Source organism: Mycteria americana, chromosome 4 (genome assembly GCF_035582795.1).
Source record: "Mycteria americana isolate JAX WOST 10 ecotype Jacksonville Zoo and Gardens chromosome 4, USCA_MyAme_1.0, whole genome shotgun sequence".
Classification (NCBI taxonomy): domain Eukaryota; kingdom Metazoa; phylum Chordata; class Aves; order Ciconiiformes; family Ciconiidae; genus Mycteria; species Mycteria americana.
The window spans coordinates 7,198,307-7,224,192 of NC_134368.1; the positions used below are offsets into that span (position 1 = coordinate 7,198,307).

Below are 25,886 nucleotides of genomic sequence, written 5' to 3' on the forward strand. Positions count from 1 at the left end.
CTGGGGAGTCACTGGTGGGATAGATAAGAAGAGTGAGAGAAGACGCGGAGGTGCATGAAGACATTCCCAAACCTCCACAAGGCTGCCAGGTACCCCATCCTGGGCTACAGCAAAATGCCTCTCCCCACACAGCACTCCGCCTGTAAAGTCCTTTTCAGAGTTCAGAGCTTAATCAAAGTTTTGATTCAAACTGGACGAGGCAGAGAAGGATTTTTGCTGCAGGAGCCCTGAGACTCAAAATCCTGTTCCCCACTATAACGTCCAAACTGTCAAGAAGCAGTGCAAGTAGGAGGGTGGTTTCTGAGTGCCCTGGCAGACACTGAGTGAAAGTGCATGGGAGCTGGGAGTGGGAATCACAGGGAAGGGTTGAGGGAAGGTGATAACAGACTGCTACTGTTCCATGGGCAGCTACAGAGATGACGGGGCCAAACTCTTCTTGGTTATGGCAGATGTTATAACATGAGGCACTAGCCACAAATTGCCCTTTGGGAGATTTGGGTTGAGCACCTCTTCTTTGAGAGGTGGGTGGTGCAGACCCAGGATGGGTACCCAGAGAGGCAGAAGGGGTGGTTTTTGAGATTTGGCTAAAGCCATAGCTGAGCTGATCTAGTGTTGGTGATGTTCTTGCTTTGAGCAGGAAGTTGACCCTTCGGAGGTCCCTCCCAACCGGCTTTTCTCCAATTCATCACCTTGGGACACAGAGCATTCAGATACCTCCATGGCTAGGAGGAAGCTGAGAAGTTTTGCATGTCCATATCTTTGATTCAGGTGCAAAAAAGCAGAAATGAGACACTTGCGTCCTTTTTTCTGACAAGCTTCTAAGATCCCGTGCTTTATTTTCAAAGCAACTGAAACATGGAAGTACCTGCTGGCTTCCCACAAGAAGTAGCCTCCTCAATAATTTTTGAAAATGATCCATGCCTTTTCCCTTTCTACAAACCACGTCCAGGTTTTGTGGTATGGATTTAGTTGATGGTGAACTGACTTGGCATTGTGTTAATGCAAATCAGGTGCATTTTCTTGGCCCTGGAAAGCTAAAGTGATGTCATGTTTTAAAAGATCCTGTATTCCGGTGGGGAGATGTACAAGTATTCTGAACTTTGCTATTGAGATTAAGTTTATCTCACCCACCATTTGCTCAGCAGGCCTGGCTAGATAATAATTACCCTGGCCAAATTTCATTCAGTAAGAGTTTCTTCTTTTTTTATAAGAACTTCTGCATTTCTTTACTAGGGGAAATAAAAGAAAATTAGTCTAGCAGAATACTTGCAGACAAAACAAAGAGGTTTTATTTTTGATCATCGATCAAAAATCAGTTGGTTGCATTTCCAAACCTGCCAGCAGTGACCCATAGTTCACATTTATCCAATGCACCGAAGCTGGGAGCATAGATATATCTATCCACAGTAAGTGAGAAGAGGAGAGGATACCTGCAGAAAACTTGGGTCCCAGGGGGGTGAATTCTCTCATGAGTTGCACATTTCTGCCAACTACCAAGAGAGTTCCGAACAATTATATTCTCCTTTTACCATTTGGTGGGTGACATCCAGACCTTTAGGAGCCTGGCCTGCCCAGAGTGAGTTCTCGCCCAATTTCTGGTGGTTTTCTAAGTGGTTCAACTGCCCAGATTAGGCAAGATAACAATTTAAAAGTTTGTGGGACAAAACCTGCTGGGCTTTTCCAAATCCTATTTTAGGCTCAGGTCTCATTAGCTTGGTGGTTTTATCTCCTTTCAAGCTGGTATGGAGATTGTGGTCCTGGAAAGTCTGCAGTGGCTGAGATGGGGGTCAGGGAAAATACCAGGCGCTCCTTCAAGCACCTAAGATTGGATTCATCTTGGCTAATATGAAGTGTTTACAAATACCCTAGTCATGTAGGCTTCTTCTGGAGAGGCTGGAGGGGGATAGGCAGCCCTTATTATGTGTTTCTCCTATTTCTCTCCTTCAGCTCATCTAGACATCAGCTCAGAGATACTCATTGCACTTCAAGTGGCTGGGGTTACCTAAGAAAGGTCTCTCCCTACTGACATAGCAGCCACCCCTTCTCCCTAGCCTGCACGTGGAAATGGGTGAGAACTGAGCATCCACCCTGACAGTGGGATGTGGTCAGACATGGCCAGTCCAGGAGTGCATCTCACTGAAAAATGAATGAAAACCACAACTCCAGGCTGCTCTGGTCAATGATGGCCAGGGAAAAATGAGCCATGCAGAGCTGGAGATTTCCGATGGTGATCACCCCATGGTGCATTGGGAGTGCTGGGCTCCAAAATGAGTCAGATGATAGAAAAATATGCAGGTGTTTTTTCAAGTCTGAATCTCTCTCCCCATCATGCAAAGAGAGGGGACCTGAATTGCCTGGAGGAGCAGCCAGAGGTCCAGGGCATGAACGTGTGGGAGGCACACGGGTGTTTCCAGGTGGCCTACGGCTGCAGGATGTTACCTGGTGGGATGCAGGGAGCTGCCAGCTCTGGCTGCTGCCAGGACCTGGCCAGAGAGGTCAGTCACCACTGTCCCTATGAAGAAGACACTGAACAGGAACATGGGGCAGCGCAGCCCCACGTGACCCCAGGGTATTCACCAGGGGAGGGGGAAAAAATGAAATGCAATTCCTAAGGTGATGTTATTCCTGTTGGGAAGCCTGGAATAAAAGGGAAAAAAGCTGAAAAGCTGTTTGGAGAAAGTGCTGAATCAACCACTCCACGAGTGCTCTCTGAACCTGCCTGGCCCTTGCCACAATGCGGAGGGGTGGTCTCCGCCCCGGACACCCCCCAGCCAAGTTCGCGCACCGAAGGGCAGAGGTTTTCCCTCTCCTGCCTTGTCAGGCAGACGCTGCCTGTACTAATTAACCAGAAACAGGCTGAATCTAGCCCAGGCAGCGTCACTGTGCACCACTGCAGCACAGAGAGCGGAGGCGGGCGGCAGCCCCGGGCTGAGCCTGCAGGAGCAGGACGGGTGGCTGCAGGGGGCTCTGACAGCATCTCCAAACTGGAAGGAGACATATTTTTTTCACGCCTATCTGTAATTTCACTTTAAAATGGCCAAAGTTGCTATGAGAAGGCTGAATGGAAGAATTGCAAAGAGGAGAAGGCATATGAGTGTAAAGGAGGAAAATCCCTGAGCTGGTGACTTTGGGAGGGAGGAGGAATTCATTGGGGCAGAGGATGAGATGGGAGCAAGAAGCGGAGCCTGGGACTCCAGACCCAGAGGATAAATGCTCAGATGCCACGAAGCAACCCGGAATGCTCAGTCAAGGGGACCACATCGGGAGAGGAGCCCAGCCCCGAGTCCTGCTTTGGAGGGAGGAATTGGGCTCAGCTTGGAGACTGCTGCTGGCCCTACTTCTGATGTGGCATGTGGGAGGAATGCAGCTCCGAGGGCTGGGATGCTCCTTCAGTACACGAGTGACTGTGGCTCCTCTGGGGAAAGCAGAGGAAAGGGGGTTTTAGCAGTGGCTCCTGGCAATAGCCTTGGTTGATCACTAATGGCACCGGTCCCTCTATCCACATGAAACCCCTTTCTGGAGGCAAGGCCATAGTGATGGAGTCTGAATTAAACTGCAGTCTTCAGGATGGGCCAGTTCAACCCCAGGATTTGATTTTGAGTCATGTTTTTTCCTTAGGGAACAATGATGATTTTGTCACTCCTGCTACATCTGGGTTACACCAAAACCCACCGTTACAGAAGACTACGAGGCAACTGAAGGAGTAACTTAGTCCCTGCCAGCATGCCGCCACTACGCTTCGTGCCAGTGCTAAAGACCCAGCATGGGCACATCAGCGAGTAGAAACCCCACCGGTGTCAGCTCCAGGGGACACCATAACCTTTCACCACTTTCTCCTCTTCCAGATGTGCACTTCCAGACTGCAAGCTGATAAGACGATTTGGCTCGTTCCTCTGATAATTAATCTCTTTGCACAATTATATTTTTATCATTTGTTTATGGATGCCACGTTGCTACCTCCATAAAACGGGTTTATGGGGTTTTCCCTGCCTCCACATTGCAAATTGAGGTCTGTAAAAGGTAGAGCAATTTATCACTGACCATTGCCCAGTTTTATGTTAATGTTTGAACATGGCCATAAAAGAATTACATCATCTTACTTGTGACCAACTTTTAGGGCAAAAGGACCTTATAAAACCAAGCTCTGCTTACCAGCAAGGCACCTTCTCTTGTGTTGGGAGCACAGAGAGCCTTTCCATCATGAGCTTCACTGGAAAGTACGAACTCCAGTCCCAGGAAAATTTCGAGCCTTTTATGAAAGCCCTTGGTAAGTGCCTGCGTGCGCTGTGTACTGCTTTGCCTCTGCAGATCCCAGTGATATTTGGGAGTCCAACTGTGCTGATGTGCTGATGATGTAGATTGAAAACATCTCTCAGATTTCCTATTTCTATCTGTCATCTTGCAATTATTGGCTTTTTATAAATGCATGTGCATGGAGTTGTGAACTCAAAATAGAAGAGAAAGCATCTCTCTGGCTGGTGGCTGGAGGTCAAGAGATGCTGGGTTAAATTTTATGGCTTGCAGGAAAAAGGTCCCAGCAGTCTCTGCAGCCACGGGCCAGCACGGCAGTGCTGCACACACATGCTGAGCCAGCGGGACCTGCTTAGGGCGACTGCAGATCTGCCCCATCAAGCCATGGAATGTGAGAGCAAGCAGGACATCACTCAGCCCACTGTGCTGCTGCGCGGTGATGCTGCAAAGCCCCAAATTCCACCATTCATCAGAAAAAATAGTCGGGTTGTTTAAATGCTTAATGATGAATGTGGCTAGCTAGATTTCCACCAGTGACAGTGCCAGGGAACACGCTCCTGCAGGGATTCAGGAGGCTCTGCACTGCTTCTGCCCAGTTATGTGCCAGAGGGGCTCAGCTTCAGGCTTTGGGAGAAGACTTTAGTGAGCTGGTTCTGAGGGACCCTGAATCTCATTTAAAAATCACTTGGTTCCCTCCTTCTGCGTCAGTTTGTTCCATTTTCTCTGCTTGCCTCTCAGTGAAGGAAGGAAAACAGGGTTTCTTCTTTCCCTCTGATGCTTGGCCAAGGAGGCAGCTGTTCTGCTCCCCACCAAGTCAGTCGGACAAGGGAGAAGTCTAGTTCCCACACAAACCCAGGATGACTATTTATTATTCTTCCTCCCCAGCAGACTCAGGGCTGTGTGGCCCTTGGGGAACCATCATCCTTGCGAGGCTTTTCCACACTAGAATAGAAATCCTTCCAGCTGTGGGTCCCCAAATCCCACCACGTTCATTCGGCAGCAGCAATCTGCCCACCAATAACTCCAAGGTCCACCTAACGTCTCTTGTTCCTGGGCAGGGCTTCCTGATGACCAGATCCAGAAGGGCAAGGACATCAAGAGCATCTCAGAAATTGTGCAGGATGGGAAAAAGTTCAAGATTACTGTGACAACTGGCTCCAAAGTGCTGCAAAACGAGTTCACCATCGGGGAGGAGTGCGAGATGGAGATGCTGACAGGAGAGAAAGTCAAGGTGAGTGATCAGCTCCTCTTCTGCCAGGGCTGCAGGGGCTCAGCGACATTAAGTTTCCTTTCCAGCCATTCCCTCTGCATTTGAGCCAAAGGGAATGACCAGACCATGGGTGTTAAAGCTGACACAGGGCAAAGACCTAGGTAATTCCCCAGCTTGGTTCTGTCTCTCACAGTTTGCATACATGATTTAATATAATCGGAAGGGGCTAATTGCTGAAACCAAGTCTGCAGATGTGACACCCGCTGCCCTGCTCCCGGCAGCTCCTCAGCAAGGCTCTTAGGGACACATTTCTGAAAATGACAGTCCATTTCTGAGCCACCTTCCTGAGATACTCAGAGCCCAAGACTCTGAAGTTCCCACCTCCCCTCCTCACTTCTACAAAACACCGTACAAGCTCCCCAACCAGCACTTCTGCAGAGGAAGCCTTGCATTTCTACAGCTATTTTAATAGCCAGTTTGGAAAACACTGGAAGCCAGTGTTTTAATAGCCCGTTTAGAAAAGGGGGATAGAGATGCTTTGGTAAATCCTTCTGGCAGCAAAAGGTCTGAAAGATTTGAGGTGGAAAAGGGTTGACTTTCTGTCATGTTGCAACACAAAACATACCCCCACCTTCGTTTTGTTGACTTAAAGGTACTGCAGGAAAGTCAGCCAATGAATCATAAACCAATAAATCTCTCCTTTTGTCCCAGTGGCTGTTAGCTTCTCTGCTAGCCTTTTCCACTGCTTCTGTTTACACGGGGTGAGACGATTTGGCAAGGTGAGGATTTATCAGCCTTGAAATTGGGTCAGCTCCTGTTCCTGGACATTAGTTTCCAATGGTTCATAAAATGTCAAGACAGAGCCTCTGGCAAATATTGCCTCTCACCTCTACCTCGGGAGAAGATGATATTGCAGGGACTTTTGAAAGCAGGAGGAATGACCACCAAAGAAATGCCCCTGTGAATCGGGCTCTGATAACCATAGCAACTGTATTGCAATTTCCAGCATCACTGAAGTCCCTTGCAGATAAACTAGGGGGAAACAGCTATTAGAAGAGTTTCACCCTCTATAAATCAGCAACTCAAGGGCAGATGAACATGTCTTACAGCTGGACAGACAGATGAACAGAAATGTTTTTTGCTGGGTTATTTATTTGGGTAATTTCAATGATCAGTGATAGCTGCCCGGAGGGTGTTGGTGCTGTCTCTAGCCTTTTTAGACGTGCAGCTCCTTGGGGGGTCAGAGACTCAGCAGATGTGCCCATCCCCCTGATAACTTTCCAGCCATGACTGTGTTTCTGAAAGCTCCCTAAATTGCTCCCCACATTGACCGACACTCCCCCCAGCCCCATGCTGTTGCCTAGCTCCCCATCACCCCACCCCAAAGGAGGTTGCTGCAGCAATGTGCAATAGGTGGGTGGTGGAGAGGAGACAACATGGCATGCCCTGGCCCAGCTCAGGTGGCTCTGCAGTCCTCTCCTTGGAGGTGTGCAAGTCCTCTTGGTCTGTGTGCTGCATGAGGAGCTGCCCCAAGGAGCATCAGGGCTGCACGGAGGCACCAGTATTGGTGGGGTGAAGAGCCTTCCTTGTTCTCCCCCAAAACTCATGTGTTGGTGTGATCCCAAGGATCCCTGCTCTGCCATCTAACAGTGCAGGAGCCATGAGTGAGTCTCAATTTGAAGGGGAGAGACGTAGGTACAGTGGCAAATTCGCACCCTTGTAGAGCCCAAAGTAAACATCCATACCCTTGCTGTGTTGTATTCACCACCAGCACAGCTCTCTCTCCTCCTCCCAAGAAAGTAAAAATCACCGGGGGAGCAGCTTGCTCCAAACAGCTTGCAGAGGGGACGGTGGTGACTCAGTACAGAAGGGGAAAGACAAAGTACAGGGGTTGATATGGTCTCCAGCAATAACATGAATGCCTCTGCTTCCTCCCCTCTCTACCAGGCTGTTGTTCAGCTGGAGGGTAACAACAAACTGGTCGCAAACCTGAAAGGGCTGAAATCCGTCACTGAACTCAACGGAGACATCATCACCAATGTAAGTGCAGATGAGAGGGGCAATGGCTGGAGTAACGGTGTATACAGCTGCCTTCAGGGTTCTGGCCCTACAAAGCCTACAGAGATGCTGGGGACCTTAGAGAGGTGCTGGAGATGAGCACATGCTTGCACTCAGGCTCTGTAGCCAAAGCTGGTCAGTTGGCCAGGCACTGAAGGCAGTTTTTCAGTATAGTCTGATCCAAAAAGTACTCTTTGAGACGCCAGCAGGCATTTCTGATCAAAGTTTCATGCAATGAGGGCATGTTCTCACCCACTCAGATGTATATGTTTGTGGCTGGGCCTGGCACTTTTAAAGAAGAGAGGTGCAGTAGACTGATCCCAGTTGAGGGATGCCAGATTATCCCTACCTGCTTTTGGGGTATTCATGAAGACATCCAAAGCAGACTGCAGGAAGTGCCTAGACCTTTCTCCTGGGGCAGGGACAGGCAGTAGACCTGCCTGCAAAAGATGTGTCCAGGTGGAGGACCTCCTGCTGCAGGTGACCAAGCTGCAGGAGACGGTGAGAAGGCTGCGTAACATCAGGGAGGCTGAGAAGGCGTTAGATAGCTGGTTCCAAGCACAGTCGGCAGTGGACCCACAGCCCACGGCCAAACAGCCAAAAACTCCCCCACCAGCACACGCAGAAGGGAGGGGGTCCAATAATGCAGAAAATGGACGGTTGCAACAGCAAGGACCAGCAGGAGACTTCCCCCGAAGCCTGAGGTGCCCTTGCAGAACTGCTTCACCGCTCTGCAGACTGAAGAGGAAAGACCCATCACACCAGGAGAGATGCTGGAGCTGAGTAAGGCAGCCCGATCTGCTCCCTGCATAATGACCAGCACGACCAAGAAAAGGCGATGGGTGATAGCAGTAGGCGACTCCCTTCTGAGAGGTACGGAGGCACTCGTTTGCTGACCTGACGCACTCTCTAGAGAGGTGTGCTGCTTACCGGGGGCTCGTATCAGGGATGTCACTGAGAGACTACCAAGCCTCGTACAGTCCACTGACTATTATCCGCTGCTGCTGTTTCATGTGGGCACCAGTGATACAGCCAGGAGCAGTCTGAGGAGTATCAAGAAGGATTACAGAGCCCTGGGAGCAGCAGTAAGGGACTCTGGAGCACAGGTAGTTCTTTCATCAGTCCTCCCAGTCAAAGCGAAGGGGTTTGAAAGGGCCAGTCAAATCTGGCAAATCAACAAATGGCTACAGGACTGGTGCCACAGCCAGAGGTTTGGTGACAGCCAACATGGCTTCACTAAGGGCGAATCGTGCCTGACAAATTTGGTGGCCTTCTACAATGGGGTTACAGCATTGGTGGATACGGGAAGAGCAACTGACGTCATCTACCTGGACTTGTGCAAAGCATTTGACGCTGTCCTGCACAACACCCTTGTCTCTAAATTGGAAAGACATGGATTTGATGGATGGACCACTCGGTGGATAAGGAATTGACTGGATGGTCGCACTCAAAGAGTTGCAGTCAATGGCTCGATGTCCAAGTGGAGACTGGTGATGAGTGGTGTTCCTCAGGGGTCGGTATTGGGACCGGTGCTGTTTAACATCTTTGTCGGTGACATGGACAGTGGGATTGAGTGTACCCTCAGCAAGTTTGCTGATGACACCAAGCTGTGTGGTGCGGTCAACACACTGGAGGGAATGGATGCCATCCAGAAGGACCTTGAGAGGCTTGAGAGGTGGGCCCATGCGAACCTCATGAAGTTCAACAAGGCCAAGTGCAAGGTCCTGCACATGTTTGGGGGCAATCCCAAGCACAAATACAGGCTGGGCGGAGAATGGATTGAGAGCAGCCCTGAGGAGAAGGACTTGGGGGTGTTGGTTGATGAAAAGCTCAACATGACCCAGCAATGTGCGCTTGCAGCCCAGAAAGCCAACTGTACCCTGGGCTACATCAAAAGAAGCGTGGGCAGCAGGTCAAAGGAGGTGATTCTCCCCCGCTACTCCGCTCTCATGAGACCCCACCTGAAGTACTGCCTTCAGCTCTGGGGGGTCCAACATAAGAAGGACATGGACCTGTTGGAGCGAGTCCAGAGGAGGGCCATGGAGATGATCAGAGGGCTGGAGTACCTCTCCTATGAAGACAGGCTAAGACAGTTGGGGTTGTTCAGCCTGGAGAAGAGAAGGCTCCAGGGAGACCTTATAGCAGCCTTCCAGTACCTGAAGGGGGCCTATAGGAAAGATGGGGACAGACTTTTTACAAGGGCATGTAGTGATAGGACAAGGGGTGATGGCTTTAAACTGAAAGATGGTAGATTTAGATTAGATATAAGGAAGAAATTCTTCACTATGAGGGTGGTGAGGCACTGGAACAGGTTGCCCAGAGAAGTTGTGGATGCCCCATCCCTGGAAGTGTTCAAGGCCGGGCTGGATGGGGCTTTGAGCAACCTGGTCTAGTGGAAGGTGTCCCTGCCCATGGCAAGGGGGTTGGAACTAGATGATCTTTAAAGTCCCTTCCAACCCAAACCATTCTATGATTCTATGATGCTATGATTTAATCATTCAGTTTATAGGAGATAGACTGGGGACCAGTCCTGTTTTGATTTGCAAGACCAGATCCTTTCCAAGTACAGTTTGGAGCCAAGCACCATGAAAAGCTAATGCTTTCCATTTGTTTTTCAGACGCTGACCATGGGAGACCTCACCTACAAAAGAATCAGCAAGAGAATCTAGAGACCCTGCACATGCCAATTATTTTACTGCATAAAATGTGTCCATTAAAGTAAAATTTATATTAAAGGCCTCTTCATTATTATCATCAGCCTCTTCACTGTTGCTATAAAGAGATGCAAGCCTCCAAAACTCATGCAGGGCCTGGTAGAAATTGGGCAACAGGCTGAGCCAAGGCTGGGCTGATGTTGGTGAATGGAGCCAAGCGAGGGCGCAGGCTCGGAGCCATTGAGTGACCCTCTGAGATGTGCTCCATGCTGATGAGCACTCTTCCAGCCCCTTTCTGGGGACAGGTGCCAGCATCCTGCTGGGGATGTCCTGGTGGGTTGTGCACCCATGGCTGCCCTGGCTGGGTGGATGGAGGAGCACTGGGCAAGGAAAGGGCTCTGTTCCCTTTCCTTACAAACATGGCCAAAATGACCACAAGGTGACTGGCTGGGCCAAAGGGTGGGGAGGTTTAGGTGGGCTCAAAAAAATGTCAGTGATCCTGCCTGGAAAGTTGCCTTGGGGAAGCAACAAGCATGGGGGCAGTTCGGGTGTCCCAACTGCCATCCCCATCCTTACACCTCCGCAAAAGGATGCAGCCCTACAGGCTGTGGCCACTCCATCCCCATCTCCTCCCTATCCGTTCCTACCAGCAAGAGGGCCCTGGAATGCCTGAAGGTGTCCAGTGTATGTTTTGCCCCAAACCACGCCTGATAAATTGGGTTGAACTGGAATTGAACTCTCCTTCCAGGGTGAAATACAGGTTTTCTGTCCTGGCAGGAGATGGGCACTGGTTGTTCACATTGTAGACACAGAAGTAACACCACAGCCACCTCCCACGCTCTCACGTGGCGCTGCAGGCTGGATGGAGATGTGGTTTTTGGACACACACAGGAGAGGAAATGCTTCCTTCTTAGCTGCCTTTTCCAAGCCTTGTGCTTGGATGATGATTGGGAATCATCACTGGGAAATGGGTGTATTGCTGGCTGTGATATACCTAGCTGGTATGACGTTCTCACAACTGCTCAAAGCTGATCAGGATTTTAAGAAAACACCACCACTGCCTCCTCACCTCCTCCTGCAACCCAATACATGCCACTAAAGGACCAATTTGTCCTCATGTGCATCTCTCCCATGACTCCTGTCTCAGGTTTCATCTTCCAAGGTTTTCATGTTACAGGTTGACATTGATCCTCATGCTAGGAACTGAACCAATATGGATTGTTACACTAGGCATCAGATGGGCACCTCATGGACAAATGGAAAGGCCTAGCTCAACAGGTCCTAAAAAGCAGATGTTGGTCTCCAGAGAACTCATCTTAGATGTGGAGAAGAAAAATCACTGAGAAATGTCAAAGAGGAAAAGCCCTGGTTTTGTTTTCTCGTTATTCTGCTGAGGAGCAGGCAGGGGATTCTTGAACAAACCATCCCTTTTCATCTCTTGGCTTCCACTGAAGGTATGGAGCAAACCAGTTGGATTTTGAGATAGATGGGCAAACAGCAAAGCCCTTTTTTTAGAAATCCAACCATTGCTTTTAGACTTTTCATTGGCTCTGTTGGCTGCCCACTGGCAGCTGATTCATTGACTATCCCTTTTTTGCTGAGTGCAAAATTGATGAAGCACCTGTCTAAGCTGAAAAGCAGGTCCTGAAAGGCATCAGAGCCCCCAGCTCACCCTGAAGGTGCGCAACGGTGGATCCCCCTCCCTGGAAACTGCTTGTTCAGTTAGAGCAATCCACACAGCCAGTGCACCACACCAGTGCAACTGGATTCTGGCACAGAATTGCCTCATATCAATCTGCTGCCACCACTGCAAACATTTTCTGATTTTTAACTAAGGAGATTAATTTACCCTAACTAATTTATCCTGATGTAGGAACTCCACTTAATCTCACTTGCAAAGTGCCCACAGTTTGATGTTGCACCTATGTCACCTGCAGAATCTTTTTTCATCAGTTTTTCATCAGAAAAACGCCACTTTACACAAAACACCATCCGTGGGTGTTACTCAGTTTGCACTCAGTGCCCACAGGCATACATGACACTTTTTGGAACCAGCTTCCCACTTCTACCGTCCCTTAGTCAACCACTCATGGACATCGTTGGAAAGAAATGATGATCACAAGGAAGCAATGGGAAAAAAACACTTAGGAAAGAATCAATTAAAATTTAACCAAGGACTTCAGGATCAGGACTTGTGTAGAGACAAACGGGCTTCCGATAAGAATGTAAATAATTTTATAACAGGTTTTTTTGCTTTGATTTTTAATGCTAGTGGTAGAAAAAGGATGTTGTTTCTGCCAAGATCTCCTCTGCTTTGAGCCCTCAGAAGATTTTTCAGGACTCTCCCCCAGCAGGTCCATGCTGTCAGACTGGTGCCACTGGAAACAATCCTTACGGAGATATCACATTCCTATATCACATTCCCCATGTTTGGAGGTGCCACAGGCAATGTTATCCCACAGGCATGAATTGTGTCAAGCTCGGGGTTTATTCCTTCTTGTGGAAGAGGCTCGGTGGGGTCTCATTGCTGGGTTCAGGCATGACTTGAATCTTTTGATTTTTGAGGGCAGCTTCCCTCATCTTGTAATACATGAACTCATTCTGCTGGAACATACGCAGCTCCATCTCCGTCTGGACACGCATGACCTGAGGGACAAAACATGTTATAAAACCTGTGACACAAGGGATCTCGAAGCAAGTGAATAAAGCACTGCCTAAAAATGGGGACCGTCCTTCAGGAATGTCCTAAGCCATGCAGTGACTGAGGCAATTTAATCTACGTGTCCCACCAGCTGGACCGAAGCTGACTGGACACAGATATCCAGTTACTTCCTCAAACCTGGTTACCTGTGTACTGTGAAGGTGAAGAAGGCATCAGCCCTTCCTGCACCCAGCTCTTCCGCAGGCTGCTGGGAAGCCTCACGCTCCCAAACCTGATGCAGGACCTAGAGGTGATGCCGTGCAGAGCCAGGGAGCGAGTGTGCTTCCCATCCACACCCTGGCCTGACCCTCGGTGTGGCCCATCACCGAGGTGGGAGTCACCTCACGTGGGAGGAGGCAGGAGAGGAGGAGGGAGATGCTCAGCTCCTCTTCGACCACGTCACAGTTGCACCCCCTGCATCCCAGGATTCACTGTGAGCAGAGTCATTCCCAGTGCTGCATTATGGCAGAGGCTCAGAAGGGATTTTAGGAAATCTTTTTACACCTGTCTGTGAGTTTATTCAACCCTTGGTTTAACAGCACAGAGATAAGCATGTGCCATATATCCACTATTTTCCTCCTGAAGTAAGTGGGAAGGGAGATGCAGAAATGGAGGTGCTGGGGTCTCGCCCTCTGCTACATATAGGGAAACAGTCAACAGACAGATTGGCTTTAGGTACTACTAGATACTTATTTTTCTGATGATATAAAATTGCACTAATAAAGGTTATAGCTCTGCTATAATGGGGACTAAGACATCAATACAGGATTTCATTTGGTATTGTGTAATTTTTTTGGCTAATAAAGGAGAATGCTGTAAAGCCAACAGGTCACATCAGGTGAGTTAAAGGCTAAAGAAATTATAGATCCCCAGCTGCAATTGTAAATAGTTCATCACAGCTGAGCAGATGTAATTCCCTGGGATCTGCAGCTCTTGACCCTAAGCTAGGAAATACACCTATGTCACTTGAGGAAAAAATACATTGCAGCTTAGAAGGACTGGGGAGTGGTGAATAAAGAACGGACACCGATAAAGAAAATCAGTTGGTAAACTGGGAACATCCACCATACGTAATTTGATATAGTCAAATTATAATGCCATCCATCCAAGAGCAGACAGATCAGGCTGTTTGAAGAATGGGAGGCTCTGTCCTTGGACACAGCAGTTTCAAAGAAGGTTCCGGGGCTCAGTGGCCATTTTTAATGTATGCCCTGGTGCTGGATAAAATCTATTTTTCAGGGATGAAAATTTCCCATAGGAAGGGACATGCATTTCCCAGCAGACTGTAACATAATCTAGAGAAAACCACAGCACTAGTAAGAAGCAGTCAGTACTTGCTTGATGCTTCTCTCAGTTCTTATGGATGGGTTGTTTCTACAGCTTGAATGTAATTTTGCCCAGACAGGCAGCAGAGACAACACAGGAGATGACACCTACCTCCAGGTCTTTAGTAATTGGGTGGGAAGGTCCATGGGTTACCAGGAGAATAGCATAGGCTTTACAGATCAATCCATGCCCAGCTTCAATGAGACCAGCATGCCAGTGAGTCACTCCTGCCCGCATCACGGCCATCCCCAGCTGTGCGTTGTTGGGATGGTATATTTTCCTGGAAAAACATTGAGTAATGTTAGTTCAGGAAAGATCTGCATTCGCCAATGTTTGTCAGTGTCAAACAGCGACAAACAGTGGCAAAATATGTTTGCCAAAGAGCAGACTGTTTACTCAAGTGAAAAACCTATTGCATTTGGTGCCACTGAAATGTGCAGCCCTGCTTAGAAAGGGGCAGGCATGAGTTACACGAGGACGGGAGTTAAATGAGGTCATGAGTTGTGAAAGAGGATGAACGACCTGCAAACGGGCAAAGTTGGACACCTGGGCTGGAGAATGCCAAGCTGTGTCATTCCAGCATATTTTGGCAAAAACAAAACCCAGATCTGACCCTACAGGCCAGAAGGCACCAACTTAACTTCAGACATTTAATGAAGTGCCTAAATTGATAATGTAACAACCATCAGCTTCTCATTCAAAGTGTGGAGAGAAACGGGCGGTTCCAGAAACTCCAGAAATGTTCACCTCATCACCTGGAGATGCATCCTTGCTTCCAGGGACTGTAAGATCACTCCCCTACCGTCAGTACCCCAGGTGGGCAAGATGAATCCTGGCCTCTACATCCAACTTTAGAAGGACAGGAAGAGTTAGAAGCTGCTTGGATTTATCTGAAAACCTGTCTTCAAAGGCTTAGTTGGCATATTGAATTGGCAGATCTTAAAACAAGGAAGGAAATTACTGCAGTCCTCACTCTGGACTGAAAAACTGAGAAACAGGGAGGGGAAGCAATTTCCTCTGTGTCATTCAATTAGCTCAGTGCCAGGGCTGGGACATGAAGTGGCTTGTCAGGCTTGCAAGCCAGGGAGATGACTCTGTCACCCCTCTGAAAATTAACAAAATATCACAGGCCTTTTGAGGTAGAACTGACCAAAAAGACAAGTAATGTGTATGAGATACTCTCAGCAGGAGGGTGAACAAGATGAAAAAATGGGCTTTTCTCTCTTCTCTATGGTTTCCTTTACTTTCTAATTTTGGGTTTGTTTTTTTTTTTGCTATTTAATACTCATCAGTCCTGTAGTAAAACCTCAGTAATAATAAAGTACATAATTTTTACTGTGAGGTTTGTCCTGGATCTATGTGAACTAAACCTGAATTTCTTTATTATCACTAAGCTTTTACCACAGGACTTGTGCATATTAATTAGCCAAGACAAAAATCCATGTATTATTCAAGAGTGAAGGGATATCTTGAGTGACAGCCATTTGACACAGTTTCTCTTTTCTCTGCAACGTCCCCTTCCCACAGGGTGCAGGGGAACAGACCATGTCCTGCAGTGACAGCCTCTCTGTCCCGCACCCAGGCTCTGTGTCTTGCTACCAGGGCAGCCCTGAGATGCTTCTGAGACAAAACAAAGAGGCTAATGAAAGATGTACCCAAACCATTTGCCAGCTACAGTTTAGTAAATCAAGGTGTTTGGGAGCTCTTGTGCATTTAGGAAGAGGTCCCTCTCTGTCTGGTGATATAATCAGGTCCCAATCTGAATGCCAGCACCGCTGCCCTGATGGGAGCAGACTAAGAAAATTATTCCTAAAACGCACTGTCTAACATTGCTTAACTACAGAGAGCTGCCAAAAATAAGGCACAGACATACAGGTAGCCGTCCACCATCCTCTTGGCATAGTCAGCTGCTTCCTCAAACATCTGGAGGTAGGAAAGCACCTCGGAGGCAATGCTGAGGATCCTCAGGAGGTAGATGTTCGTGTCCCCCAGCACAGGCTCCTGTTTCTTCAGGCACTCACGGCACAGCTTTACAACCTGCGCCCAGGGGAAGCAGGGAGAGGAAGGGAAAGTCAGAGCACCTTTGGCCCTGAAGCTGCCACACCAAAGCCCTGTGGGCTGCATGGTCCATACCAGTCCTAGAAGCCAAGTCAGCCTCCATGAAGGTTGAGGAAGATAAGATATGCTTTTATTTGTTGAAAAACATCAGTCTAGCAAAATGATTGGTGCTCAAATCTTCCTATCCCAGGGTTACATTCATAAAACTGGTGAGGAAAAAGTGATGTCTACTGTTCAGGAGACGAAAGATCCCAGGAGGTTGGGTTTTGTCAGAGACCAAGTGCCTACAGGACTCTTATACCCCAACACCATCCACCCAACCTTCTTCGAGCACTTGATGCAATGAATGCTCTTAATGACCCCATGGGGCTAGGGACACGCAGCTGCACTGTCCCATGCCTGTCTGCTCAGCTGCATCACAGCTGCATCTAGCCCTGACCCAACGTCCAGATCTCTGCTCTGAGGAACTTCTACGTTTTCCCAAAGTAAGTTCAAACCCGGAGGCTGTAGCTCAACCTGGACTGTTTTCCTGAAGCTGTTACACTCTGAAGAGAACTATTAAATATTTCCTGGGTCAGCAAAAGAGGGAGAAAGGAAGAAGTGACTTGAGCTCTCTCACTCTTTGCCCTTTTGGCCTGTGCTCCAAGTGGGACATGGATCTCCCACACCACACACCCACCCTCAGCACCTGACAAATGAGCAACATGCAGGAGCCAGGAGGTGAAGAGGAGACCAACACAGGCAAATGTAGCCCACAGCTTGATGTGGCAAGTCTCCTGACTGTGCTGCCCTCTCCCAAACCCACTGTCCTCCTTTTTATGAGGCTACCTGGTAGACCTGACTCTTTACACTTGCCCTGTAACTCATGTTTTTTGCCCAGGAGGCCCTTGGTTCAATACCTGTGTCAATCAGAGGTGCTGGAAGTCACTTGAATCTTCTTGTATCATCACTACAAAAGAAATCAGTCTGGGATGTTGTCTCAGACATGGTCATGCTTTACAGAGGGCAGAAACCAGTGTCAGCTTTTGCAATCTGAGCTGCCAAGAGGGCAGGAAGCACATGGGGATATTCAGGTTACAGCAGTGGGGCTTTGTTTCATCCTTAAATCATTGACATAGAGAGGGACAAGACCTGCTTTCCTTGGCAGTGCATATATAGCAAGAGGGCAAAAGTACTGGGACTCACTTCGTGGTAAAGTCCCTCCATGCGGGCCTTGTTGATCTTCTCCAGCGTGTCCTTGGAGAACTGGATGACCTCCTTCACCGTCTCTGCAGAGGGCTGGGGACAATGTTAGGAAAACCAGTGAGGAAAATGCACTGCCTGACGCATGCCAAAATACCCCGGTTGAAGGGATGCTTGTTCTGCAGTCTGAGAACCCAAATCAGCTCAGTGAGATGCTTCCCACATCACTTGCTACCTTCCTATCGTTGGCTGGATATCCCAGTGTGCCTCCTCAGACCTGCTTAAGACTGGACTGAAATGGTCCCGCTACCAAACGGAGAGGTGAAGCTCCTGCTGACTTCAGCAAGAGTGTTGCTCATCAGGGTTGCAGCCATGTACATCTGGCATGCATAACTGGGTTCCTCGGCTCTTCCCTCCACTTCTCTCCTCTGGAAAAGGGACAGAACTGACCCTGCAACTGGGAGGTCTCACAAGACGCCAAAGAGGCTGTGAAAGCCACTGGTTGGCATGTATCAGGTGCTCCTAGTGCAGCTGCTTGAGAGAAATCAGGCTCTTGAATGAGAGAGGGGTGGAATAAGGATAGGAAAGATCACTAAATTTTACCCACTCTGAGAAATGCTGTCATTAGGTCCAAACACCATAAGATGGTTGATTTCAGTTGCATCCAGAGAGTGAAATGTGTTTTTCCACACACCTCCAAGTTTGGATTTCGTTGTGTATTTGAAGGCATGATGCACATCTAGGCATACCTGACAAAACACTAACCAGCTCCAAATTAGCTGCCTCCTTTCCCTTCATTTAATGCTGAAATATAACATTATGATATCCAGCACCATCATTCATCTTCTGCTTTTCTGTGCCTTTCAAATTTGCATTTTCAAACTATTCTAGCTATCACAGCCTTCTTTTTCATAAATGGGAAATCTGAAATCAGCCCACAATTGCCTGACTCCAGGAGCTTGCAGGAAGAGCCTGGTCTAGAGACACACGATAGAGCCAGAGCACAGGCATGTGCACAGCAGCCAGGAAGGACCTCTGGGTGCGGATCAAAAGCAGAGACCCAACGTTGCAACGAAGGACACAAAGATTTGGAGTCAGGACCGTGGGACTGTCCTGTTGGTTTTTTTCCCACACCTGGTCAATCAGATTTTTGAGGAATCTGTGAAATTCAGCAAGTTGGGAAAAACTCTTGGAAGTTTAGTATGGAAGGAAAACCAGTAGCTTTTCAGAGCCATATACCCCCCATCTATTTATGGATATGCATGTATGTGTTATGATTTATTATTCTGTATTATTAGACTGAAGCTATCATAACTAATCAGATTTTGGCAGCTGTTTGAGCAGCACACAGGGTATCCTAGTGCGCAGAGCACATTCAAAGGCAATGTTAACGTCAGTGCAAATCACATCGCTATGCTGTCTGAGTAAAGACTCCCAGAATAGGTACTTTAAACAGCATTTCCACACTTAGTCTAATAAAATTCCTCTCTTGCATTTACTAGACTCCTAAGCCTGTTGCCATTATAAACAATGGGAACTTTGCTACTATTTGGAAGGGGTGAAGGACTGGAGGTTGGAGCGGCTGTTGAGGATGTAAGCTGTCAATCTCCATATATTCATAGCGCTTTTTCCACACAGCTGTGAGTGTTGCTGCTCTCAGGCAAGTGAGCCTGAATTCAGAAAATGTGATACAGCCGGTGGTGAGCAGACGTGCTCTGTGGGTGAGATCAGTCTGGATACTTATTGTCTGTGGATGGAGAGTATTTTTAAAAGCTGAAATAATGCACCTTGCATAGTTACAGGCTTTTTCTATACAAGCACTTCAGATTGTGGAGGACATTTACCCAAAAGTGCACGTCTTCCCACTGCGTGCTGCAGAGCACCTCTAATGCTCGTGAAAAGGGGATGGCGCATCTCACTGCTCAGTCAAGGCTTGATAGTAGGTGTTGAATGAGAGCTGAGATTTTTTTATGCCATCCACTGAAGGAGGTGTTCAAAAATATTTCTACAGAAAGTCAGATGAAAATGCTTCTGCATCAGAGGACTGAGCTCTGGGACAGCTTTACATTAGAAGTGAGGAGTTCCAGTAGTCAGGATTAGCTTTAAAATGAAGCTTGATAATTTAGTAATGGGATTATATAGCAGGGTCTTTTGCACTAGTGGGGAACCCAACAAGCAAAGGGTTTCTTCCAGCCCTGTATCCTACTTCCCATGGGAGCTCCCTGATATCAGTTCAATCCCGTTTCTCCAAACCTTGCTCAAGGAGAGACTTTTGCTCTGCAATAGCTAGCCTTTCCTGACTGCCACCTATATGAAAGAAGAGTCATGGGTCTGAACTTGGCTTTCTGGTAACTGTGCTGAGCTGGAAGCTGAGGGGTTTGTACTCATTCCCAGGAAGGTGCAGCTTCATGGACCTCTCCTGGTGGCAGTGCTGGTCTAAGAGGTCATGGTTCCTCATCCCACCTTTGCTGTTTGGTCCTGCCCCACATCAGCCTCTGAGCTGTACTGTCTGCTTCATTACACAACTGTTCAATAGTGCAGATCAATGACTTGATAATACATTAAAAGGCTCTTATCCTGCCTTGCCTTGCCTTACCCTCCCTTACATGCTTTGTAAAGCTTGCAGGAGTAGAAACCCCCTAAGCTAACACTGCCACAGAGGACAAAAAATATGAGCAATTATATCCTTGGGCAGAGGAATCAAGAAGAAACTCTTAGAGCTAGCAGCATGCTCATAAACTGGAGCCGCTGGCCAAGCAACACATCTCACTGCCAACAGCAAGACACAGCCTTACACCCTCCTACTCGATGACTTGTGAGACCTCCAAGGAAAACACAGATTACTTAAAAATGAACAGTGAAACATGTTAATTCTTCACAGTCAGTCTGCCCACAACCATGCACAAATGTCAAGCGATGGTACAAACTCCCTGTGACAGGCCTTTGCAAGGCGGGACTGGAAGTTCAGGCTTCCCACCTTCCTGGAGCCAATGTGACGGCACACATTTTACAAACCATACAGCTTCAGCAGCGCTGATTAGTCCTGTCACCACGAATCACCTGCAACACATTTTCCTTTCTGCTGTATAAACTTTGATTCCCTTTCAGTTCCTCAAAAAAACCCCACAATCTAAATGCCAGCATTTTTCTCAGCTCTAGAACTAATTTTCCAATTTTTTATTATTCTGCCTGTTGATGGACTTTTAGGTTAAAGGGAACTTTTGTGAGCTTTATAAAATTAAAAACTGCACATATGTTGCATAACAGGGGTTAAACTGGCCTTGCATGGTAGGCTTGAACTGGTGTTGTGCTCAGTCAAGGTTCAGTTTTGTTCTCATTTTTTACATCGGCACTAGTCAGGCTTCTGTCAAAATCTGACTCTGTTGCTATTGTGAGTGTCCCTGGGCTGAGGAGCCGCGGTCACAGAGACACACAGATGCCTTTGGTGGAGGAGACGCAGCCGCCTCTTGGTTTGGACACAGCAGGGCAAACCATACCTTGCCTTCCCCCTCCTTCGCCGCCAGCATCAGGTTGTCCTTGATCTGTTTCTTGCAGTGCTCGCAGGTGCAGTCGAAGTAATACTGCTTCTTCAGCTGCTTCCGCCGCTCCTCGCTCACATTGAGGAAATCCACGTAGGAAACCGTCAGCTCGTCCCCTGGTGAAATCTTGCTCAGTGCCCGCAGCTCAATCCTGAGTGCAAAGGAGACAAGATGTGGACTTGGAAAAGCAGCAGAAGCAAAGGTGCAGCCACAGAGCCGTCAGGGAAAAATCCTGCAACCTGCCCCTGCCTTGCAAAAGTGAGCCCTTGCCCTAAGGTACTGCTTTAGCTCTTCAGGGAGACAATGCAGAGATGGGCAGCAGTCTGGTTAACTGAATACAGAGTAAAAACACGGGCACACCAGTTTTTCCTGCCCCTCTGCAAGTCCCTGGCAGGGATACGTAAGGGTCTGAGCTATGAAGAGATATCAGCTCCCCCGGTGGGGACTGAACCTAGACATAAACTTTCATTATGTTTCAGGAGATCTCACCAGAAGAAAACCCTGAGATCAGAAATACCCAACAAGCCTTGCAAAATGCTGAGTTCGGACTTCGGGTCTTTTTTTAAGTACTGCTTTGCATGCTACCTGCATATCCCTGGCTAGACTCCCAGATCCTGAGCTGTGCTGCTTTCAGTATCGTTTTCACTCTGAAAAGTTAAGACAAATTCCCTCTGGGTGCTGGGTAAGAGATGCCCTCACCCTGTTCATGCATCTCTACATAAAGGCTTAGAAACAATTGCCTGGAAATAGTCTATTTTTTATATAGCCCATTTGATCTGATATTGCTAATATTAAACACAAGGAAATCGCCAGTCCCTGTTACTAAACCAAAATCCACAGCAAAGCATTAATGACAGGCTTTTGGAAAGCCAGATCTTTGCACCTGCCTTTCTCTCATGTCTTTCCCTGCAAAAGGTCTTAAATAATGTAGACATTCAAAACTATTCCCTTGCTGTTTCACTCTACAAGCTAAATCTCCCACTTACTCTGGGCCATCTCTCAGTCAGGGGGGCTGGACAGTCACAAGAATCCGGACAGAGTGGGAAAAACCTCCATCAAATACCAAATGCAAGGTGGTGCTTCTGTACCCATCTACTCCCCCATCCACCAGTGACTCTACCCATGGTTAGAAATAATTCACTTGAGACTGGTGACCTTGGGCTCTCTGCTCAGGCCAGTTTGTTAAACATATTTTTGCAGCTAGGCATACTTACGTGTTATTAAAATGACGCCAGTCCCATGGTCTGAGCTCCCACCCTGCCGTCGCACTACAGTGTGGTACATCAGTCCTGGGACTCCCTCACCACGGGCAGCCTTGATCATCCTCGTGATGAGCTCAACGGCATGTTTGATGTACACACGTGTACAGGACAGACCTGGGGGGGACCTGCTGGCTCCCACCTGGACACGAGGGGCTCTAGATGGGACCCAATGAAGGTCTCACCAAAGGTGCATTAAAAGTCTGCTGGCTCCCATCTGAACACGAGGGGCTTTAGATGGGACTCTATGAAGGTGCACCAGGTGCATTAGAAGTAAGTCTTTTGGTGAGGTCATGACTTTTTTCTGACATGACTTTTTCTGTGTGATCATATTTCTGCAAAAATTCCCTTGTAATTCCCTTGTAATTCCCATTACAAGTTCTCAGCATCAAGGGCGTAGCTCTGAGCCTTTCAGCTGTGCTAAAGCTGCTGTGAAAACTGCTCCCCAAGGCTGGTCTTGATCTTCTCCGGGTGTTAGATCATATCAACAGCATATTTCATACAAAATTTATCACTAAACATGCCATCGTCACGAAATGCAGCTATTAGTTATGTCACAACCATGGGAAAATGCCAGCCAGAGAAAGGTGCAACCTGCTACTCCAGGAGAAAGCGCATGAAAAAGAGCAATTCCCACCAGAAAGGTTTACACATATAAACATTCCTGTTCAGACTTAATGGGATCCTCATTAAAGTGAGTCATGCAACCAGAGAAGCAAAATCAAGCCTCTGACTTTTATGATGCCCCTGATAGCCTAAGCACCATAGGTATATTTTAAGCAGCCATCCCTTGTGTGGAGGGGATTGATAGCATTTGGGATAAGCCTGGAAACACATGGCATATTTTAAATGCTATAGTTAAAGAGACACTGTCAGCTGAGAGCACCCCACTGAGCTTGTCCTGTGCTCTTCCCCCAGCATCTGCCCCAAGCACCAAGGACCTTGAAAGACATATGCACAGGCACAGGGAGTGCCCGATAGCTCAAAACTCAAATTGCCCCAAAATAGCACCTCTAAGCAGAAGTGAAACTCATTTGCCCATTTTTATGGTCCTATCTATAATGCACCGAGTAAGCGTCAATGGTGAAGAAGAGCGCTTCAAAAGTATTTCACGTCTTATTTGAAGAAATTGTATGTTTGCTTGAAATTAAACTTGAAAGACAACAGTGTCCCTTTAACAGAACTGACTATAATATACCAAGCACAGTGAGCTAAGCAGAGGACTTTTCATTTTTTTGCACACATTTTAGTGATTTCTTTAGTTTGGATCAGGTAACAGTGGCATCATTAAAAGGTAAAACATTAATCGGGTATTATGGTAAAAAAGGATGAAACCTACATCTCACGGTATTGCTACTGTAGTCAACGCATTCAACGGGCACTGTTTGTTGCAGAAGAAATGTGGACTATTTAGTATGTCAGTAATGCAATCATTTCTCATCTCCTAATACGCAAGGTTTTATTTTGGGCTGTACAAGATTAGCGAGACCTTGTTCTGACTTTCATGCTCTTGCCGTAGTCAGGGGAGGAGAAATGAGAAGTGGAGAGGGGAAATACTGACAGGGAGGAAAGGAGAGGGTGGGAAGGCAAGGAGGGAATTTTCTGAGGGGGAGACAGTCACAATATTACCACTATCATTTTAATTTACTACAAAATGCAGAGTTAAGTGAGGTTTGGGTTTAGTGGGGCTTTACACGGGGGAGGATTTCAGAAAACAGGGAAAGTGAAATTTTCTGCAAACACAGAAGGAGCCCCTCGGGGCTGTTTGCAGCTTTTCCATTAAACATGGGGCATGAGGGGTACAGGGCAAGGGGAAGGACGATGCTTTCAAGACCGACCCACCTCATCTGTGTGTGGAACATTGATCTTACAGCCTCATGACTGAAAGACAAAACAAACATCTGAAGTTTACACAGGTACAAGTACAACGAAAAAAAAATGGGTACACGGTGTAGAGCATCAGGACATCGTCCTGATGGGGGACAAGGGGGTTCCCAGCGCCTGGCTCATGTCTCACTGCATGTAGAGCTTCACTTTTGCTATGCAGCTGCCATAACTGAACCACCCATCGCTGGGTCCCAGTGGATTTTGGGGAGAGCTGTCCTGGCACTGTGATTTTAGGAGTGGTCTTGGCCAGGAGATGAGCAAAACCTGCTTCTGACGTTTGGCAGGAGCATTAGGGTTAGTTATCCTGCACCGAAATGTCTCCAACCAACATCAGTAGCCATGTTCTCTAAAACATAGCTTGAAATGGAAATCAGACTGGGATATCAGCAACAAGGACTGTGCTCTGTGTGATGAGTTTAGTGGGTCCTCAAGTCTGGTATTGTGCCCTGAGCACTGACAGAGAGCTCAGTTCCCACAACAGGGGCTTATCACCAGGTTTCCGCAGAAAGACAAGAAACCTTCATAATTTACCTGGCCAATTGTAAAACATAACTAGATTGTCAAGGTTTAAAGTCAGTAATAAGATACATGTGGGAACTTTGACAAGCTGCCAGGCAAACAAAATGCCATTCCTCTACTTACCACACAGAAACTCAGACTTCGGGGTTGCTATGACTGCTAGTTACCTCCTCCACTTCCCAGGCTGGTGGGAGAGGCTCTCCATCATCCCACTATGGATCTGATCCAGGGCAACTGGATATCAGAGCACAGACTCCAATCTGACTTTGGATCAGACCCTATTTCCCACCAAGGCAACCATCCTAATGCAGTTTCATTTTCTCTTTGCTCGTTTACCAGCTGCTTGATAAACACTGGCATAGTTTTATCAGGTAAAACCAGCAGCGAGAACTGGAGTGCACAAGCAATGTGTTAGTTAAAGAAGGGGAGGCTGGGGGGTTAACTTACAGCACTAAAGTTTGGTGAACATGGGAAGTTATAAAATCTTAAGACCGACCGGAAAATTTGGATGAAATATTGCAGCTGTGCAGTTTTTGGCAAGCAGTTTCCCACAGTTAATGTCTTGCACACAATGCAGCTTGCTGGATCAGTGGCAGTTTATACCTGTTCTGGTCTGGGAGGAGGCTGGGGAGAGCAGAGTATCCCTCCCGTGGGCTGCCCTGAGCTCTGAGAGCCACAGCCTCCACTCCCAGCTCTGCTGAAACGTCCCTGCATTTCCCACTTCATCTCTTTCTATCTCACATGTCCCGCAGAAGTTTTCTTACAGCACTTGGGTGGGAATGGGGAATGCACAGCGGCTTAGGGCATCCTGCACTCGCACGTGACTCGGTTTGCAGATAACAGTCACAATTGTCATTAAGATCCCATTGCTAAAGAGTTAATCAGTGATTAATAGAGATGGTACACTCTCACAAAGATGAGGGTTGTGTTAGGAATGGTTATAAACACATCAGCAGATACTGATACACAGCTGATTGCAAGCTTCAGTTATGAAAAACTCTTGGACTATGGACTTGGTATAATCTTTAATAATTTATTAACCATAATTGTTCCTTAACTCTTTATAAATAAAGCCTCAATATAAGGGGTGATCTAGGCAGCTACTTAGTACTTCATCTGCCTATTTTGAGTCTTGTTTCAAAACTCACAGAAATCAGGGAAAAAATCTTTGCTGGTTCACTGGATTTGGGGTAAAATCTTGTGTATTTGTTTAGTGCATCAGACAATATTTTTTAAAATAAA

General features: G+C 47.5%; 2 protein-coding genes across 3 annotated transcripts in view; one reads left to right on the forward strand and one right to left on the reverse strand.

Annotated features, from left to right (window-relative positions):
* Positions 1-4,138: 4,138 nt before the first annotated feature.
* Positions 4,139-10,204, forward strand: FABP1 (fatty acid binding protein 1). The gene is made up of 4 exons (XM_075499148.1): positions 4,139-4,267; positions 5,310-5,482; positions 7,409-7,501; positions 10,138-10,204. Exons 1-4 carry the CDS (start codon positions 4,201-4,203, stop codon positions 10,186-10,188), a joined length of 384 nt encoding a protein of 127 aa, XP_075355263.1. The 5' UTR covers positions 4,139-4,200; the 3' UTR covers positions 10,189-10,204.
* A 2,147-nt stretch (positions 10,205-12,351) lies between these two features.
* The window catches only part of SMYD1 (SET and MYND domain containing 1), a 28,874-nt gene continuing 15,339 nt past the window's right edge, over positions 12,352-25,886 (reverse strand). The window contains exons 6-11 of one of the 2 annotated variants that reach the window (XM_075499508.1): positions 24,081-24,119; positions 20,938-21,130; positions 17,444-17,536; positions 16,074-16,237; positions 14,312-14,480; positions 12,352-12,819 (exon numbers count right to left, since the gene is read on the reverse strand). In XM_075499508.1, coding sequence (XP_075355623.1) covers positions 12,661-12,819; positions 14,312-14,480; positions 16,074-16,237; positions 17,444-17,536; positions 20,938-21,130; positions 24,081-24,119 — 817 coding nt within the window. In that variant the 3' untranslated portion in view covers positions 12,352-12,660. The remainder of the gene's footprint in view (positions 12,820-14,311; positions 14,481-16,073; positions 16,238-17,443; positions 17,537-20,937; positions 21,131-24,080; positions 24,120-25,886) is intronic. The other variant, XM_075499509.1, reaches the window with a different exon arrangement.

Coding starts and splice junctions, on each gene's coding strand:
- FABP1 (XM_075499148.1), top strand. CDS start 4,201: ATGAGCTTCACTGGAAAGTACGAACTCCAGTCCCAGGAAAATTTCGAG. Junction 4,268..5,309: donor GCCTTTTATGAAAGCCCTTG/GTAAGTGCCTGC, acceptor GTTCCTGGGCAG/GGCTTCCTGATGACCAGATC. Junction 7,502..10,137: donor ACGGAGACATCATCACCAAT/GTAAGTGCAGAT, acceptor TTTGTTTTTCAG/ACGCTGACCATGGGAGACCT.